The sequence below is a fragment of the Falco punctatus genome (genome assembly GCF_963210335.1).
Source record: "Falco punctatus genome assembly, chromosome: 3".
NCBI lineage: Eukaryota > Metazoa > Chordata > Aves > Falconiformes > Falconidae > Falco > Falco punctatus.
Window position 1 is genome coordinate 27300390 of NC_137582.1, and position 21957 is coordinate 27322346.

Consider the following 21957-nt stretch of genomic DNA (forward strand, 5'->3'; position numbering starts at 1 on the left):
ACCCTACCCACCGAGTTATTTCAACAAAGAACATTGCTCTTCTGTCATCATTATGTGACAGAAGACTAGTCTAATAACATGATTCTATCAAGTAACCTGAACAACCATGTTATAAATAATCAATTTCCTTAAACTACTTCAAAACAGTATTTTAAGTATTTTTGTAGTTCAATTACAATTTAATAAAGTTTATTTAAAAATTTTCAAACAGCACAGAATTAGTAATTTATTTAAGTTTCTTTTCTTAGGGAAAAGAAAAATATTTTGATAGTTTAAGGCCTTTTCAGACACCCCTGTATCATGTTAAATACCTTTTAATTAAAGTATTTAATAAACCATAGATGTACAATAATATAATAAATAAATAATATATGTATAATAAATACAATACTGGTATATATACCCATATTCTATGAACAAACACATCAATGCATGCAAACAAAGATAACATGCCCAAGGCCTATGCTCCATGAAAGAAAGAGAAAAATTAAGGAAGAAGCATGAAAGAGAAAAATAAGTGTTATTTTTTCTCTCTAGGGTAAAATTCTTATAATAACACCCATCATTCATAATCTGTGCCACTGACAATAAAATGCTCCATATTATAATTTGAAAAAAAAGTTACTGATGCATGTTTCCTTTCAGTACAATTTGCTTACCTACTAGTGAACAACAACATTATCGTAATTCACTCAAATAAGATTCAGTGACATCGATTTAAAATTATCATATTGACTTACCATACTCACAACAAACTAAAAGGAAATTGCAGAGACAGCAAGATCCTGATTTTGCAGCGCAATGAGGTTCCACAGAAGTCAATAGCTTTCTTTGGAAGACTGAGGTTTGAAATGCAGGGGCTCAGATTTCACAGGGTAAAGTTTCAGATACATTGTAATTAATTATTATTAAACTTTAATGATTTTGGTACTACCAAGTGTATGTCTTAATGATCTACAATATAGACTTGAAAATTTTAACATTTAAATAATGGAAGAGAGGGCTTGAATTAACATTCAACTTATCTTTGATTTGATGGTACAACCACAAAACTTTCAAAAAAACACCCTTAGCAATGTACCCAGCAATGACAAGTCCATCTAAAAAAGTTTTTCAAAAATTAATAAGCAATGGGGTCCTTTATTTGTGAATTCAGTCCATCAATTTGTTTTTCCACTCAGATGTAATAATTTTTATCATGTTAATGTCTCAGCATTGACCCAGAAAATATGGTCTGACTCAGGAAAATGTACAAAGCTGACAAAAGATGACAAAAACTTTTCATGTGATTCAAAACACTTTGCTTATGCATTATATAATTTTTATTCCCATCTGAATAAATAAATAAAATTCAGAAAAGAAATGTTATATATAATTTTTTGCAGAGTATATGCAGATTTTTTTGTAGAACTATACTCAATTTTTGTTCCCAGAGTTTAAAAACACATTACTGCAATTTGTCTCCCTCCAGATTTTTGTTTTATGCCTTAAGAATCATGAAACTCAGTGAATGGGGTCATAGATGACTTAAATTCTAAAAGTAATGAATCTCGATTTCCCTTTAAAGGAAAGCTACTTCACAGTCTATTTATTTACAATTATTTTGATCTTGACTGATTTTTCTGGTGTTCTGTTCTTGAAAAAATACAATTTGATCCACCATTTTGGACCTCTATACGGTGATTTCCAAACACTGCCATTTCTAAAACCTCTCAGACCTTGTTTTCAGTGGAGTTTATCTCACATAGTTTTACTATTTTTCATTACTGAGGATGCCCAAAATATAAAACTTCACATTTCTTTAAACCATATTGTGCATTCTCATGGCAATTAAAAGCTCTTCTTCCACTGCTGAACCTAACTATGCTGTAAATAGAGACCTGAAAATGTCTGGGTTTACTGTTATATTCACATTTTTTACCTTGTTTGGACACATAGCTGTTATATACATTATAGACCCACTCTCTGTGGTCTGCAGATCAATAATTCAGACAGCTTGGTTTTAAAGCTGCAAAATCTGACTTAGTAAACTAGTGTCAGTTACATTTTAATCCTAAATATCAGGAAATTCTTAAAACTCTTGAAGTATTAAAAAAATCTGCTTTAAAAAAAAAAACAACCCAGAGTCAATATAAAACTAAAAACAATTCTTCTTCAAAACACACAATAACCAAGTATATATGTAACAGTACCAGCTGACACTGCATGAATGCACGGATTACATGGACATAACTGTAAAAGATTTGAATAAGAATTGTCAGATCCAATTTGATTTCTGTTGTCTCTGTATTCTGGGCTACATGGAAAGGAAGTAATTTTTTTATTTGCAATCCCATGGTATAAACCCTGCTTGATTTCTGTATCAGTTTTCAATAAACAGTAATACTAACAAGAAATTCTGTCCCATTGATCCTAAAAACTGTGAACACAACATTCAAACCACATTCAACGTTCAACATAATCTGCAGTAAGCCTCTTACTTAATGAGATGGAACAATAATATTGTGACTTTACCAACAATAATAATCCCCAAATATTTTTTAAAGTAATCCTTAATTTTCTGTTTACTATCTCTTTTCAGAGGCAATATCAAAAGAACTTGTTTGTCTGTAATTCTAGTTAAAGCCATCTGTAATTCTTAATGTATGGCTGATTTTATGTCAAATGTTAGAGAAAATGAAATTATTTTTTAAATTCACTTCTAAAGTTCAGCAAGATAAGTAAAACAGACCTACAAAGTATCTCACATTTCACATTAGAAAAAACTTAAAATATACTAATTGGATAAAGCCCAGCCAGCTTATGAAAATCTGAAATCTAATTAGCTGAATGACCTAGTAAATTACAATCCTAAATTCTATATTAGTTCCAGTTTCTAAGTAGATGTCTTTCAAAAAACACTAAGGAAAAAGCATGGTAATGATCCTCCATCACTAGGAAGTTCATGAATTGTATGGATCCTCTTGGACTGGGCAAGAGAAGGTGGACAGCTGGCTTAGATCAGTCTGTATGACAACATAATGCCCACTCAAAGACACTGAGAGATAATATATGTAGAAACTAAGCTACTCTCTTTGAAAGCTGGTTCCTAAAAAAATAGCATATGGGGCTCTGTGGGAAGCTTGCACTTTGCTACTGGCAAACTGTAAATATAGGAGTTCAGTCTGCAGGGCTGACAGTCCGCTCTTCTTCAGGAACGTTAAAATTCAGTGATATTAAAAAGAGAATAGAAGTAAATGGTAAGTGTAGGTGGTTCTTTTAAACTACCTTCAGAGAATAACATTTAAGTATTGTCTTCAAATATATATATTTATAGGTTCTATATATATTTATAGGTACTTGGTAGTCATGAAGATAATGTTTAGATGTGTAGATGTGTATTTACACAAACAACAAAACACCTCGTAATTCAAAATATCTCTCTAGTTATTTCTGACACTAACAATTTTTGGAGGCATGCAATAAAGTACTACATATTATATTCACCAATTCTGTACAGAGAGGCATCAGAGAAACGAGCAGAAAGTGGGAGGACTGAACTGCTCAAATTTTGCAACCCCAGAAATTGAAATCAGCCTATTGTGCAACAGCACAGTAAGTGTTCTAAGATGTGCTTTGAAAAAGACAAACTTGCAAGATATGCCTTCACTCTTGAGATTTTTTTTATACTGTCATCATGTGCCACTGGATAACATCTTCTGTTTCATCATATACAAGAGTTGTTATTGAAGGATGTGAAAAGCACTTCAGCGACAAGAAACTAAGATATTAAGTTTAACAAGATTATTTTGAAACCTAAAAAAAAAAAAAAAAAGTAAAATAACCAGACTTCTATACGTTATTAATATATTATAAATACATTAATTACTGAAGGCAAAGAGTCATAAGACATGCTGTCTGCTCTTTACCAGTTCCCTGGTGATGATGTCTAGTTTGGGAAGAGCTTTTTGAAGGCCGTGTGGTGCACTGTCTGTTTCAGGCTTAGCCAACTTATATTCCACTGCCTATGGCCTTGTCCAATTGAGTGCTGGGTATCTCCAATAGGATATTCCACCACCCCTCTGGCCACCAAGAAATACTTTTATTTCCATTTCAGTGGTGTGACACCAATTAAAAAACAACTTATTTTTAAATTGCTAAATGGATTCTGCTACCATTGCAGAGCCCTGACCAGATGCTAAATTTTCATTTGGATCTTCTTCCAGTCCCCAAAAAGGAGGGATTTTAATTCCAAGAGACCTTGTTCCATACATGTAAAACTACCTGTTTAACCTGAAAATTATTTATGACCCACAAGGGTTCAAGAAGTGCACATATTCCCAGAACACTAGAGAAAATCCTTCTTTATGAGATCCCAATGTCAATGCAAATTCAAATAGCATAGTTTATTGTAGAAGTATGAGAATTCTCCAGAAATCACAGTGAACATCTGATGCTGCTTATTTGGCTGAAGTTTCTAGAACTTCAAGTTATTCAAAGTACCACTCTATGAAGAGTCAGGCTAAATCATCTCCACTGAAAAGCAGGAATTCCATACCAAATCTTAGTGTTTCACCAAACCACAAGTTTTGATAAGTCCTTTCCTCTACATTTCCAGACAGGCCTATAAGATTTTTCAGTTGAGCACATCATTAGTATTAGTGTTAGTATTGGTGCTAATATTAATATTATTATGTATTAGAATTAGTATTAAAAAAACTTATTGACTTTCAACTTTTGAATAAGTATTATTGAACAAACCTTGAGTCAAGTACTGCTATAAACTTTTACAGAATAAAGCAGTTACTGTTTTATTCATTATTCATGGAAGTTATTTATGACACAGACAGGAATTATTATAAACAAGCAGGATTTGTTTGCAGGACTGAGTATTGCCTGAAAACCGGAATTTCCCTAACTTCACATAAAACAGCTAAAATGTCCAGTTGGTCTGTAATTCTACATGAAAAATTAAACTTCCTAAAATGTTTACCAGATGGCAGAAAATACAGAAGGAAAATACTTTTAAAACCACATAAACAACAGTCATGGTACTTGAAAAGACTGAAGAGGACTGAATTGAAACAGAACTCCTTACCTGTTAACTACCATTTTTTTCCTCCTTTTGTGGATAAATATAATCTTACAGCTCAAAGGCTATGCACTGTAGCTCTCTGTTAATGTATCTATCTCAGTATATTATGATATGGAGCATTTTAATCGTTCTAACCATCCACTGCACAGACACAAAAAACTGTCAACTACTTTAAATACTTATATACAAGGGGTCCTTTAGTAAAGAAAGCACATAGAACATTTATAATCTCCAAGCTTGTTTGTGTGGCTACACATGCGTATGTTTCTGTGAGTTTGCGTGTAACATATGCATACACACACTCACAGAAATGACCCAAAAAAACTCACAGAATCCTTAGAAATAGATTTTGGTTTGTTGCGGTTTTAGTTTTTTTATATCACTGTTAACAGATATTATATAAAGTTAATTCAATTGATAGCTTTAAATTACTGTTAATTAAACTAGAGAAACAACGAAGTATTAAAGAAACAGATTTTTACCCTTTATTGTCTTATTCTTATGTATCCATCTTATTAGCATATTGTGTAAATTCTATTTTCAAAATGTCTACTGATAATATCAAACTACCACGGATCAAGTGTACCAAACTATAAAACCCAGAATTTTAATAGAAATTCCATTTGTGAATGTAACCACGTGAAATAGTATCAAAACAAGGCAATAGGCCATGATATTAATTTAGTTACATATGATGTTATATACAGGTCACTTTATTTTTAAGAACTATAAGCTGAAGAGAAAGGGCCTGCACATTTGCTTTTGGTTAAACAATGAAACGATAAACATAATATAGAAGATAGAACTTCAAGATAAAACCAGCACATTGCAAAAGATCAAGATAATCTGCCCAAGCTCAGGCTTTGAAGTGGGTAGTCTCATAAGAAAAAAATTGCCTGCTGCAGTGTTCAGTATTACCATTTGTAGCCCATCATACTCTCATCAGTAATCACAACTGACCTAATTCATAACAGCTACAATGAACAAACAAGTTCTGACAGCTTCCCATGTATAAAAATTTAATATACTTTACATATTAATTAAAATGAACTATACACCATGTGTAAAACTAACAACCTACTTTGTAACCTTCGTGTAGGACTCTCGCCATGGAGTTGTCTGCGTGGCAAATATGGTGAGGGATGGGGAAGTGGCAATGAAGAGACATCATGCGTCTGAAGTTTGTACCAGTGAGGTTCATCATCTAGTAATGCTGTCTCTAACTCAATAAGAATCTAAAAAAAAAGGGGGGGGGGGGGGGTTAAAGTGGGGAAAATATTACATAACAGCATATTTTAAAATAGGTATGTCATAAATTTTATTCTATTATTCACCTGTTGTTAAGGACTTTGAAGTTTCATAAAAATCTTGCATTTAATATGAAAGGATATACCAAAAATCTTTCACAAAACGTTTAGTATCTTATGACAACATTTACAGCATTCAAATATCTTGTAGCAAGTTAGTCAGCAACATTCCAACATTTTGGTAAAAACCACCTATAGATAATATGGATTTTAACGAACAATTCTAAAAGTAATTGAGTAACCATGTGCATATTGTTACTAAAACAGAACAAACACAGAAAGAATTTAATAAAAGTACTATGTAGTAAGTGATCACTGTTTACTACTAAGTGAAATAAAGACAATTATAAGAATTTAAAAGAGTTTTGCTTTGCTATATTTAATAATTTCTTTCAAAAATACTCTATCTAGAGATGAATATGTGAGCAGCTGTATTTCTATAGTAGCTACCAATAATTGTGTACCTCTCCTAAAAATTCACTTTCTTCCTCTCGAACTCGTGCTTGGTCCCAAAGAGTAATTTCTAACATTCGTTCTCTAAACTCCCTCCGATGAACTGGAGAGTAAATGAATGTCTGATTCCACTTAGGTTCCAATGTTTTCTTTACCGTTTTTGTTCTTCTTTTATTTTTATCACTGCAAAAAACAATTACATATTAAAAATGTTCAAAAGATCATTATACTGTAATAAGCATATCATGGAAAGTAGAAAATCTTAAATCAGCAGAATGTTTTGTAGTATAATGGGCACTATAATCAATGTCAGGATTAGTCCTTTATTATGAAAGAAAGTTCAGAACATATTTTGAGGATAATTCATAGCTCCATATTAAAAACCAAAATTAGGTGATTTCCAGTGCATGTGCCAATTCAAATTACAAGAAGTTCCCTGAAAAACAGGTATGGTTTAATATGTTTGCTTCAGCAAAAGCATTTTCTAAAGCCAAATATACTTCTGTAAATGAGATTTCCATGAGGCGCAGTCTGACAGAGAACATGCATGCAGAAAATATTGGGCATAGCAAACCTCTGCATCTCAGATAAATGAGTCAGCTGGTTCAGTCAAGCTTCCAGTCCTACAGCGGCTGACTCCTAAACTGCAAGGCCAGAGGGAGCGGCTGACCCACAAGAAGGAATGGCCAGGGAGCTGCGGGCAGTGTGGGGCCTTCTCTGCAGGGTTTTCCTGACTATGGGCTCCACAGGTGGAAAACCAGGAGCCCTGAGAATGAGTTATATGTCTTTTCCCAGCAACGCTGGAAAAGGCTCAGAAAAGCTCCCCAAATCCTTTGGATTACCCCAAGAAACCACCCAGGCTTGAAGGTGGATCTCCATTACAAGGTTAGCCTTGTGTTTTGGAGGTATCTGCACAAGGCTGCTACGGGACTCCTGGCTCTGGCTCCAGGGTGCTGTTGAAAGGAATGTGTTTTGCAGAATATTTCTGCTTGAAAAAATTAATATTTTCTGACGGAAACAAGTTTCACTGGAAAACACCCATGCCTCTTCTACTGAGAATACTGACAAGAGTTCTCATAACAATGCCTAATTTTAAACCTGCTGATTGCTGCGTAATGCAGCTGTGGTACTAATTTATTGATATGACAATGCAGATACCGTCCGTTTGCTAATACTTACAACTGTAATATAGTTATTGTATTTCTGAATTGTTACTTAGAAGCTGGATTAACTAAGAAATAATACATTGAAACACATTGTTAAAACAAATAATGTGATTATTTCTATTATACTGAAGACTGCTTACCCTTGAGAACTGAAATAAATTACATTAGACAAGCTTTTCCAATGAAATTGGTTTAATCAAAGAGAGTTCAGTATCTTCACCTAATTAAATGCTTGACTTATTTAAGTGTATTTTACCTCTAGCATGTTTCCTTCTACTACACCAGAAATATCTTTTTGCTTACTTAGCTTTTACCTCTAAGGAAAGGAAAATTAATTTGCACGTCAGAAAAAAAAACATAATTCAATAAGACAAATTGCTGATTCTTGTGTAAGTGATAGAAAACATATAATAATTAAAGAAAAAGTTCTGAATACTTCACATAAATGGGAAACACTAGTATAGCATATTAAAATATAATGTTATGTAACTTTTTGTACCTGGATACTTGAAAGTATTTAATTAAATATTTTCTTTTTAAGTATTTTTTGTTATTACACCTTGCACTGTGAAGCATTCTGAACAGAGACATTTTTGGTACCTTTATTAATCTTGAAAAAACAGATAAGATAATTTAAGCAGGCCTGATTCTCACTTTGGCACAGCCTCAGCATCTCCAAACACACTACAGCAATTTGAACAAACTAAAAATCAAGTCAAACAGTTCAAATATTGGTGAGCCCAAGACAATCCATCCCAAAAGATTTTGTCATCAATGATATAGCAAATTATGCAGTCACAGAAAATTTTCTTGTCAACATATAGTCATACGATATAACTGTCATAGGAAAGGGCATTATAAAACACTAAAAATTTTCTTTGCAGATAACAGATCCCAATGTAATGACATATGTTTACTTTTCTTTTTTTACTTGGTATTTAATAAAATATCCAGTGAGAGTGAGTTTGTATTTAGTGTTCAAAGTCCCATTGCTGTTAAATAGCATGTTTAATAAAGAAAACTCCAAACTGTAAGATTTTTCCATATACATATGACCCGTAAACTCAGCTATGCCTGACATCTCAGTATCGGACTAATTCTTACTTGAATGTTCCTTGTCTTTGTGTTCACCCTACCTTCTGTCTGGAAGAAAGTAAATTTTAACGTAAGGATTCCTTGGCCTCCCATCTTCCCTTGAAGGAAGATCCTTTGCTCCCAATATTGTCACTATTAACTGATGACCAACCTTGTCATACCACAGTTTTATCTGTAATGAGAAAATATTAATTAGTGAACTAATTTCTACATAAAAGTACCATATTAATCCTTAAAATTAATTTTGCTCATAAGCATCTACTTATATTGGTTACTTAAACAGAAAATATCATGTTCTACTTTGTATTTATAACAAAGCATAAAAATAAATTTATACTATAATAGCTTCAGTATGCACCAGGAGTAACTCTTCTTTTAAAAATCCTTTACAGTAAGTAATTATTTCATACTAATTGTTTTTCAGATGGTGCTCTGGTTAGAATTATTCTCTCTTGGCCGTGATATTGTATTACTTGCATTACTCATGTATGGTATTCATATATATACATTTCTAAGGAGTTTATGCACAATGAATGAATGATTCTTTCACGTCCTGTTGTGCTGGAAAGACTATGGGATGAGACCATAAATCTTTCAAATCTCTAAATGTTTTTCAAGATGCAGAGACTCATGCTGAAATCATATTAGCCATCCAGAAACTGTAAGAGAGGGAGGCTCAATAGTCCAGCCCTCTTCACAGTCCATCTCAGCAACAAGCTACTACTAATCATCTGCAGAAATTATTATTACTCAGTCTTAGACATGGTCTGATATCCTTTTTTTACTACAGCCGTTAGAAGATGCTATTTAGCTATTTCGGTTTGAATATTATAGCTGCAAATAATTATTCAAGGAGAGGATATACCTGCTTTAGAGCAGTCACTGTGGAAGGAGAAATCATGCAGTTATGACAAAAAAAACCTTTCCAAATAGCCAGGGAATTAGTACATGGTGGTACCACTGCATTATCACTAACTACAGCTGGGAGAAGAGGCTCTCTTCATGGGGAGTTTGCCTGAGATGGAGGAGGACAAACTAGGACATTTAAAGACAACATTGACCCTGCCTGAACTTCAGAGAATCCAAGAGGATAATGCCCAACTTCACATCTAACCAAGCAGTGCACCTTTAGGCATGAATATGCCTCCACTAAGGTAAACATAGCCAGGGGAAGGTGCACTTTCTGTGGAGCTCATCTCACACCATTTCAGAGACAGTCTCCAGCTGATGTCATAGCTCCTCATCTTCAACATTTCAGTCACTTAAAGAAAGGTATTGATGCAATTCTTAAGACTTTTGACCCATAAACAAGAGGCTGATTTAGGTTTCTGCCATTCCTAATGTCTCAATAAGTGAGATTATACTAAGACACACCAGCTCAATTAGTGCTGGCAGTGCACTTCTTTCATTACAACTTGCAGCTCCTGTAGCCACCAAACAGCAGTGTTTGAATGGATATTAAAATGAGGAGGATACCTGTCTTCTGTCATCATGACATTGGCCCTCTACTGACTTTACAGGTTTCTGGTACCAACCGTTAAAGGGTTCTGTGGCTACTAAAGCAGAAAACCGCGTGAGATAAACTATCCTTAATACTTCAGATGTAAGAGAGTTCTAGATGCTGCTCCTACATTCCTACAAAGCAAGGGGCTTTGTCAGTATTTTTTCCTAATGTGAAACTCTCCTAAATCTGGACTACGAGGGATCTTCATCCAGCTACAGATCACAAGTAGAAAGCTTTGCACCAACTGTATGAACCCAAAGCAAAGCTTTAATGACCTCTGAAGTGCAAGTCAACCTAAATGTTCACTGACACTAAATGTATCTACCTGCAGGCTTACTGGGGAGCCCTTGAGCAAAGGGCAGACTTGGCTAGTCCCACACCCCAAGACAATCATTTTGATCTGCTTTTTGGGAGAAATTATCCTTGCTTAAGGAGAATACAATATATCTGTGATCCAGACATCATCCCAAACTGCGACTGAGTGAAGAGATAATCTAGACACAGGTGCCAAAAATATAACCAGAATTATGTGTTCACATTCAGGCAAAATATTTCTTCACTATACTTGTTTCAAACTGATTCTTTGCAAGAGAACTTCAGTCAAAAGGTTTGGAGAATGACTTTAAGCAGAAAGTTAAATAATTTGACACCACTTTTTTTGTAGTGCTCTAACATCTGTGTTTTGGAACAAGAACTCAAAATTTGGATTGACTTGTATCTTCTACTTTTCTCTTGATGCTCTGAAAAACATTGGAAAAATTTGTACATAATGTGCATATTTTCCCTGTAATTCTTTGTCATTTGGCTTCCTACAGGAGAGGCCAGGAGGCAGACTTATGATCAGAAGGCACTCTCTCTCCGGTGTTCACACTGTTAGCACTCCAAGATACAGCACAGCCACTTGTAAACCAAAAGACATTTAACTTGGATGCAAAGAAGAAGAAAGGAAGAAACTGGGAGTGAGTGAATGGACCAAGTGCCCCATGGAGAGGAGGATGGGACTGCATTCTCGTGGGGTTAGAAGAAGGAAGAAGGGACAAATCAGAAACCACTTTAGAGTAACTGGAAAAGTAAATTATACAGGATGCTTCTTGGTGAAACACAGGAAAAATGGAGCCACTAATATCAGGAACCACAGAAGAACAGAGGGGCAAAACCAGACTGGATGAGAGAAATGGAATAAGGTGACAAAAGAACGAGCCATTTTGTAACTGGTGCAAAATATGTTGCACAGAGAGATTGGGATGAAAGAAAATCTGACAAAAAGTCAAGGCAGGAAATTGGAAAGGAAAATGAGAAACAAGGAGTTAGACTAGCATACCGAACATGGAAAATTAGTTTGGGAATAGGACCAGTCCAATTCTGACTCTCCTGTGCCTAAGTATTATGAAAATACTCAGATGGTATGGTATTTTCCTACAAGAATCTTTTCTTTTCTATTCACAAGGAGAGAAAGGACAGCCATTTAAGACAACCAGGTGCAGTCCAAGAGGACTGGATTCCATTCCTTCCTCTTTCCCAGAGCTCTTGTGAATCGAGGGATCGATCTCTTAAAGCCTTTTTTAAAAGGTATTTACAAATTGCATGTTCTTCATTGTCTGGGATCCTGGCATGACACCCTGGAGCCTGATTTGTAGTGCTAAGTAAAGCATTGAAATTGGAAGTCTGAGGTGTGTATTATGCCCGGACAAAAGCTGGTTGTCTCAGACTCTGATCATAGTTTATCTTTTTTTTTTTTCTTTTATAGCTTTGTTGAGTTGTATGTGAAAAAGATTCCTAACACCAGAAAGTGAAGAACATTAAGTTATTCAATCTACAGAGTGAAAGTCACACAAGAATGTACAGCTGTAATACTCAGCACTGAAAGACTTAAGCAACTGACAAGCAGAGCAGAATCTACAAATCCTCCATTCAGCAGGTGGTTGTTTTTTTTTTAAACAGGCAGGAATGGCACTTTTAAAAGCTTACAACATCTAAGAAACTTTGGCAATGCAATTCTGGTCTAAATGAAGGAAAGGGAAGGTTAAAATTACAACACATAAAATATGCCACAGGAAAGCCAAGCTGGCTGATGCTAACATGGAGGCTAACACCTATCAAAACCTTCTAGAACAGGACTTTGTCTACCTACATAATTTAGGATGTAGGCACCTAAAATTCACTTAGAAAGTAATCCAACTTGAATGCTTTCTAAAGGTCTTTCCACTTAGTATTGAAGTCCTGGAAACTTATTTGCCACACATGCTCATATACTTTCCCTCCCTAAGCAGATATGCACCTAACGCTTGACTAAACTTCCAGTGCAACTTACATTCAGGCAAACAGGCATCTAAATTCAATGCATCCTGAAACTGTGAGATGGTCTGCTATCCATAGAGTGGAGCATCTGCTGCACTCCCTGAGACAGGCTTCCAGGTAACAATACCTGCCATGCAGAGTGCAAGAAACAAGAACTCTTTTGCCATCAGGTGATGAAGGTAGTCATCAGGGGTGAACAGGGATAGTCTGGTCCCAGCTTTGTAGGATTCTTTCTGGTTTCTAACAAATAGTGGTCTGATGCAAGATCAATACACATTCTGGGTAGCAGGTCTGAAATCTGCTAAACTAAAATTAAGTTTCTTTGCTATCACGACACAATTATATTCCCAGCCACACAGTATTTCAGCTTCAGATGAGATTCCATACTCCTGAGAAGAAAGAGATGTACAATAGCTTGATGATAAGGCACTTTTCTGAAAGATAGGTTCAATCTTTTCAGTCTAAATAGGGCTTAAACCAAAGATGTCCTGTTTCTGGAATGAGCCTCCTACACATAGAAGAGTATATAGAAGCTGACTGCTGGTGTTGCATTCCAAGAAATGAGGATGCTGGTAGCTAGTATTCCTGTTTGGTCCTCTGTAGCGTCAGAAGAAGATGGCTCCCTCTGGAGATTCAACTCACCCTCTGAGTAGCCTAAGTTTCAAAGAAGAGTTAATGGGAATAGCTGTCCTTTATTTACACTGGATCACACACTGCAGATATTGAGGTACTTAGCTCTTTTCTTCAACTGTACAAGTCTAAGCTCCTCCCCAAGGCATCTCAGACTCATTTGAAGCTAGCATAAATTACATAAATTAAGGACATAAATTCAGTTTACTATATTTCATTCTTTTTCTTTTAGATCTCATCTTAACTAGAAATTTTATTCAGAGCACTGATTGAGGTCAGAGTTCTAAAAAAGAATTAATCATGTAATTAGAACCCATACTGTAATACATATGCATAAGGGAAATCAGTGAAGAAATTCTGGATAATATTATTATTGCCACTTCCTATATTCCTATCTCATGAATGCTTGACTGTTTGCTTAGCTATGCAATTCTAACATCGTCTTGTGTACAGCACATACAGGCATGCCATATTTTAAGTGAGAACTTTAGATTTAAAAACAGACAATGTCTGAAGCTTTTAATTCTATGCTACACTGTATTTGTTATATAAGGTTTGCTTCATGAATCTCATGGAACAGAGATAAAACTTGTGCCATTGGGAGAGACCGCCTGCCCTGTAGCTTTCTACCCTGGAGATTTCTATGACCACCACCTACTCAAACATCACTGTGTTTGAGACAGCTGGCCAGGCACTTTTGTTCTTCTGTTGTACATGATAATTTTCCATGTAACCTATATAGCTGTTCATTAGTATAATATATTAAAATGGAAATACAACTTTTCTTTTCTACATTATTCTGAAACAAGATACATGAGCAGGATCTCCTGAAAACAAATAAAATTCTCAGTTTATTTTAAAAATACTTAGAGCAATCATTTCTGGATTTAAGATTTTGCAGATGCAGAAACTGTCCTGAAGTGGTAAAGTCTTCAGTATGGCTGAGGTGAGCTTTGGATGCTGTTAAACATACCTCTAAGAAATCCTGTCTACTAAGGTTGCTAAACCAAACTATTATTGCTGTCTGGTTTAGTTGCTCTCTGATAGGCTGGAAAAAACACAAGAAAAGGCTGACAAATTGAAGAGCTTCTAGGTTACGAAGGCCAGAAAATTATGCAGGTATTTAGGTTGCCCTAATCTAGATTTTTTTAAGAAAAATATTTTTTAGTGGCTTAATCTTGATTTCAATAATGTCAGATAGACGCACACATAGATTTTTATACATGATCAAATATACTGATTTTCTGTATTAAAGCAAAAAGGATGTCTGAAATTTTTGAAGTTAGAAAAAACCAGTAGTTTCATGGCAACGCTGGCTCAAAAGGAGGCTCCACCAAGTAAACATGAGATACTGCATGGAAGACACACATTTAAGAACAGATTGCTGCCTACAAAGGTATCACAAAGCATTACTCTGTAAGTTAGAAAAATGCTGCTATGCTAAACTCTATCTAAAAGTTCAGGAAACAAATATGCACATTTCCAAGTACTATAAAATTAGTAAAAGTTCAGGAGAAGGGTGCATGGTAGGGAGAGAAGGACATTGAGTGGTTTTCTTCCCAATAAAGTAATACTGATGGGCTTTAAATCATCTACTGATGTAAGGGCTAGAAAATTAATGGAATGACATGGAGGGAAGAGTGGAAGAGGAATTAGTGCCAGCATCTGGGACATTTATCACCAGGATCAGTTTCAGACTAACAAGTAAAGAAGATGTAAGCAAGAACAAAGATGTGTATTTCTTGTTGAGAGCAATGAAACAAACTGGTATAAACAGAATGCTTGGAGATCCTCCTTCATGTAGAGAATTCTACAGACACAGCTATCACACAGCCCACAATGTAATGTATACTTCCTGACAACCATAAACAACAGCTCAGAGCTCCAAGTTAGCTAATTTCTCATGCCAAAAAGTAATCAGAGTTCTGCACTGCTGTTGGGCTGCTTCTAATACCCTTCTTTAAAGATCACTGGAGAATTTCTGCTCTTCTCTGCAGAGCGCATTGTAAACATATCTTGAATTAATCCACTTAAAACTATCTACCATCCCTACTAAAAGTGGGCAGATGGGGTACTTTTTGTTTCAGTCTAGTCATAAAGATATTGCCAAGGTCACAAGTTTGAGTTCTTCAGGAACTCTTGTCACAAGCACTATGTTTAGCTTTGACTGTCACTGAGCTCTGCAAAAAACTGCTAGAGAGGTCCACAATGACTCCACAGACACAGAAACTGGGACTAAAGACAATTCTTATCCACAATATCAAAAATAATCCAACCAGAGATGAGAGAGTAAGCCTCATACACTTTCATCTCTTGCTGGATATTCTCTACCAAGCATTACACTTGTTTTATTTATTCAAATGACTACCATAATTCAAAGTAATTTCTTTTTTCTTTAGAGGATATTAGTCTAAGTAGAACTGGCAATTTTTATGTCCATATCTTTATTTTATATAATGTGATTAAAATAAGGAACTACTACATGTTATTTCTACATTACAGTATTTCATGAAATATTCAGGTTTCAGGCAGATGTTTCCTTTTTAAATTGAACAATGAATTGTCATATAAGTGCTTAATTTATTTTGTACATATCTAAAAAGAAAGTAAGTATTATAAGACTACTTATGTGATATAAAATATTTACCTTTATGAACTACTTAACAACTTGTGATTTAATTTGTGCTCCTCTGACTTCATTACCATGAACAGAAGCCAACTTTCTTAATCATGCTAAAGGATGCTTTTAATTTTTAATACAAATCCAGTTTATGTTAGCCAGCAAATAATATTATGTTAACCTAAAACAACACTATCAAGACACTATTTTTTTAATCTCAATTTTTTTCTTAGTGGTTTTTTTTTTATTATTTTGAATTTACATTTAAGCAGTTGTAAGGATTACTTTTGGGAAATAATACATTGTGAAAAAAATTTTACTTTATCAAATATGAGTCATAACCAAACCATTTCCTACATTTTTATTTAGAATTCCTTTATAAATATATATATATGATCTTTTTTTTTCCATTTCAATATAAAATTTAGCCACCTCATTCTGATCATTTAGATCATCCTTAACATCTTTCCTTGGGCAACTGATTAAACAAGAGAAACATTTATACAGCTCCCACTCAAAAGATTAACATCTCCATAAAGATATTTTGTAAGAAAAGCAGATAATATTCTATTTACAAAAAAATTGAAAAACATGCAGCAAAGCAAGATAAGCATTGTAGCGTATTACTAAAACCTACTTTTGCGTTAACCTACAGTACCTTAGGAGTTTCCTAATGAAAAAAGGCAAACAACTTGTACCTAAACAGAATCCCAAAGCTAAATAAGTTTAGTAACACAATGGGAGAATTCATTTTTTATATAAATAGAGTTTTGATTATTTTGACATACTTTTAAAATGCAAGAACCAAGTTTTATACACAAGAAATTTCTTTCTTTAAACAAGGTACAAATTTTTTGCCTGTCTTCCACTCAAGGCGCTACTGTTACTTGGAAAATGCAAAAAAGGATGAATTAAGTAATGATAATGAATGATTTAAAGAGACATTCATCTTTATATAATGACCTCAAGCACAAAATTATTTATTGCTTAAACAGTACACACATTTTGTATGTGGGATGCATAGCCATCATCACTATTGAAACCTGTATAAGTTTAATATTTGGGTAAACAGCAAACAAAAACTAGTTGTCTCTTTAAATTTTAATTTAGTATTTTAATCCCCATGCAGAATTTTACAAGCTGCTCACAAGATGACATGAAACTTGTTAATATGGTTTAAAGCAACACGCTAAAAATATGGGGAAATGGACTATAATGTAATTTTCCTACTATGCATTTTCCATAACAAACAAAAGAAAAACCCAGAACTTTAGTTTCTGTCAGGCAGACGAAGTCTTTACCTGAACCCTAGGAACAAAAGGCGTTGTTCTTCTACTAAGGCTTTGGCTCTGGTAAGCAAAATTAAAGAAAAAGCAATAAAACAAAACCAAAAAGGACAACACGCTGGAAACTAAAAGACCAAAAGTAAAAACGAAGACACACAACTATTACTTTAAAAATAGCTTTACACCAACAACGTATTTATCTAACACAAAGTACTTTAATGCAATGCATAAATTAAATCTGCAAATCTGTTACCAAATCATATCAAAACCCTGTGATGGAAATTCTGGCCTTAGGGAAGTCAGCAGAATTTTTCCCACTGATTCCTCAGAAGCAAGGATTTCACTTTGCAGGTCTACAGATAACATTTACAATAGATTTAGAAATAACATTAACAAAAGGAGCAGGTCAGCAAAGTGTGATTTAAAAGTGGGGTAGGAAACATAAGTTCAGCTTGATCATCTCTTTCAGGAAGATTGTAGCTGCATGTTCAAAGACAGAAAGTACATTTCACACACTGACAGCTTTGGTTTCTTTCTAAAGTAAAGCAAGAAAAGTAAAATTTTTGCTGGTTTCTGCTACTTTAAGAGGCATTTCTATAAAAAGCCCTCCTAAATACTTAAAAAATGATTAAAAGAAAGTTAGTGCTATCTGGCATTAGCACTACATGGGGAAAGGTACAATTGATGTATTTCAGTTCTCTAGCAATCATGATGGAAACAACATATGGTAGATACAGAAAACCCTTCTTGAAATGGGATATAGAGCATTTAGCAAACTTAAGCAGCTGCACTGCACACACAGATGCATTTCTAATTTATTTTTGTGATGTAACACTTCAGACCACATACAGCCTTGTGGCTTTCCAGTGGCTACATCAAGACTACATCAGTACAGGCAACATTACTTAACATCCTGGACTAGCTGCAAACTCCAACCAGACACTTCCCATCTTCCACTTAGGGCAACAGCTAGTGGAGTGGCACAGAAAGGGGATGGAGCACGGGGAATGGACAGGAACAGGAGCACATGCTGATAACTCAGAGGGCCAGTGAGTGGGGGAACAGGTCACAACGACAGCAATTTGACACATTTTAATCTCCTTTACCTCCCTGCTTGGTTTTCCTGAGATTATTCATCTATTTCAAAGTGATGGACAGAAGCTACTATTCAATATTGACTTCTGTAAGAAATTTACTCAAAGTATGGAAATAGGCAGTGTGATGATGTTTCTGCCACCCTCCTTGCTTACTTGGCATGCACAGATGCTGGTGAAATCTGTTCCATAAAATGTGTGAAGTAATCTGTTCTCACACCAAAGCAAGAGGATATATAAGATAATTTGCAGTCTGGATCATGGGTTTTGTCTGATGTGTTCCTGTGCTCTGTGAGGTGTAGCAGCTGCACACTGCTCTCCACTCTGCAAAGGCAGTACTGCATAGGTCAATGTATATGTGCCAGAACGTGACCTACTCACACACAATAAAAGTAGATCTTCAGTTTGTTTCTCTTCTGTATTACCAGAGAAATATAGATATTCCAGAATATCACAGTCCTAAAATGAATAGAATATTTCCTACCATGAACCAAGGACCCTCACCTGTCATATTCTGCCTTGGAAAATGGAGTGCAATAAGCACATTGTGTGAACTGCCTAGAATTTTCCAGGTTTTGAGATCAGAGCAACAGCAATTTACTTGTGTAGGGGTAGAAGGGGGAGAAAAGAAAGGGAAAAAGGAGAAGGTGAAAGATGGAAGGAAAGCATGTCTCATACTTGACCTCATCCCCCCAATATGCTGACATAGTATATCCTTCACAATGTACACTATCCACTTTCTAATATGCTACAGATATTGCAACTATAATTAATACGCCTGTATTTTTATTACTTTATAAACTCAATATGTATGGAAAATCTATTGAAGAGGTTGTGTAGTTCAGCTGTACAAGGAAATACATTATTTTTATAAATTACTTCCCTTTTCTATTATAATTTCCACTGGTACAAAAATTAAATATTGTAATTTTATACCTGTATCCATTTACACAGTCTTCTAGTCATGTTATCAGTCTCTAAAGCTAACTATTGCAAAAGCATTCCAAGTTATACTTTTCATGCAGTATTTAGAAAGTAGCCAGAATGCAGTAATGAAGAGCACCAACACAAAAAAAATTCTGACTTATAAAAAAATGATATAAGAAAAAAAATCAGTGAAAATGCACAGAAATAGGAACCAGACAAAGCAAATAATAATAAAACATTAATTGCAATAACAGTCAGATACTCTCTTGAAAAAAGAATGTGGATCAAAAATGCCATAAACTGCACAGAAATCAGATAAATTATTTATATACCTTAGTAAGTTATAACATGCAATAGTTTACTGTACCTGCACATAATTTGTTCAATTAAATATGTTTTTGGATAGAATAACTATTGATGGAAAGAAGACTTCCTAGCTATGTGAGATGGTTTGCTTCATGGGAAATCCTATTAGCCAGCTCTGGAGTGTCACTGTAACCTCAGCAGAAGAAAACAGGTACACAGACCAATGCCGACACAGAGGAAAACAGAAAACCAGACAGAGACAGACATCCCTGAATAACAGAGAGGCATCAGTGCAGCTACACTGGCTAAAACCATAGTGCACATAAACAAATAGATTCCAAACCACTATTAATATAAAAACCATTGAAGAATCTGTGGCACTGTCCGAATAAGGATGCATATATCCAAGTATTTATTCAAACACTTCAGACCTCCACCCAAACTGTAAGTATCTCTACTTCTCCCACAGCTCTTGTATTTCACAGCCTAATAACCACAGCTGCCCTACCAATCACAGAATCACAGAATGGTTTAGGTTGGAAAAGACCTTTGAGATCACCAAGCCCAACCATTAACCCACGACTGCCAGGTCCATCATTAAATCACTGTTGCTAAGCACCGCATTGACCTGTTTTTTTTAAACACCTCCAGGGATGGTGACTCAACCACCTCCCTGGGCAGCCTATTCCAGTGCTTGACCACCCTCTCTGTGAATAATTTTTTCCTATTATCCAATCTAAGCCTCCCCTGGCACAACTTGAGGCTGTTTTCTCTTATCCTGTCACTTGTTACCTGGGAGAAGAGACCAACCCCCACCTGCCTACAGCCTCTCCTCTCAGGCAGCTGCAGAGAGCAATGAGTTCCCACCCTGAGTCTCTTCTCAAGACTAAAAAAAAAACAGTTCCCTCACCCACTCCTCAGAAGACTTGTGATCCAGACCCTTCACCAGCTTCATTGCCCTTCTCTGGACATGCTCCAGCACCTCAACATCCCTCTTGCAGTGATGGGCCCAAAACTGAAGCCAGCATTTGAGATGTGGCCTCACCAGTGCCAAGTACAGGGGGACGATAACTGCCCTTCTCCTGCTGGACACTAGCCAGGATGATGTTGGCCTTCTGGGCCACCTGGGCACACTGCTGGCTCATGTTCAGCTGGCTGTCAACCAGCACCTCCACGTCCTTTTCTGCCATGCAGCTTTCCAGCCGCTCTTCCCCAAGCCTGTAGCGTTCCGGGGGGTTGTTATGACCCATGTGCAGGACCCGGCACCCAAAGCCTTCCTGCCCTCCAGCAGATAAACACTCCCCCTCACTTGGTGCTGTCTACAAACTTCCTGAGGGTGCACTCAATCCCCTTCTGGAGATCATTGATGAAGATATTGAACAGAACTGGCCCCAGCACTGAGCCCTGGGGAACAGCACTTGTGACCAGCCACCAGCTGGATGTAACTCCATTCACCACCATTCTTTGGGCTCAGCCAGCCAGCCATTTTTCTAGTCATGGAATAGTATATCCATCGAAGCCATGAGCAGCCAGTTTCTCCATGACAGTGCTGTGGGAGACGGTGTCAAAGGCTTTTACTGAAGTCTAGGTAGACAATGTCAGCAGCCTTTCCTTCATCCACTAAACGGGGCACCTTGTCACAGAAGGAGAACGGGTTTGTCAAGCAGGACCTGCCTTTCACAAACCCATGCCGGCTGGGCCTGATCTCCTGGTTGTCCTGTATGTGACACATGATGGCTCTCATGATGATCTGCTCCACAACCTTCCCGGGCACTGAGGTCAGGCTGACAGGCCTCTAGTTCCCCAGGCCCTCCTTCCTGCCCTTCTTGTAGATGGGTGCCACACTGGCTAACCACCAGTCTTCTGGGACCTCCCTGGTTAGCCAGGACTGTTGATAAATAATGGAGAGCAACTTGACGAGCTCCTCTGCCAGCTCCCTCAGTACCCTTGGGAGGATCCCATCTGGCCCACAGACTTGCGTGTGTCCAAGTGAATCAGCAGGTTGCTGACCCTTTCCCCTTGGATTATGGGAGTTTCCTTCTGATCCCAGTTCGTCTTCCAGTTCAGGGGGCTAGGTACGCAGAGAACAACTGGTCTTGCTATTAAAGACTGAGGCAAAGATGGCATTAAGTACCTCAGCCTTTTCCTCATCCTTCATGGCAACGTTTCCCCCGCTGCAACCAATAAAGGATGCAAA

General features: G+C 36.1%; 1 protein-coding gene across 41 annotated transcripts in view; it reads right to left on the reverse strand.

Moving 5' to 3' along the window:
* The window catches only part of RIMS2 (regulating synaptic membrane exocytosis 2), a 511335-nt gene that overhangs the window by 201153 nt on the left and 288225 nt on the right, over positions 1 to 21957 (reverse strand). For 37 of the 41 annotated variants that reach the window (XM_080377968.1, XM_080377979.1, XM_080377978.1 and 34 more), the window contains 4 exons: positions 17449 to 17496; positions 9137 to 9267; positions 6846 to 7017; positions 6156 to 6309 (listed from right to left, as the gene is read on the reverse strand). In XM_080377968.1, coding sequence (XP_080234094.1) covers positions 6156 to 6309; positions 6846 to 7017; positions 9137 to 9267; positions 17449 to 17496 — 505 coding nt within the window. The remainder of the gene's footprint in view (positions 1 to 6155; positions 6310 to 6845; positions 7018 to 9136; positions 9268 to 17448; positions 17497 to 21957) is intronic. The other 4 variants (XM_080377997.1, XM_080377994.1, XM_080377976.1 and 1 more) reach the window with 1 other exon arrangement.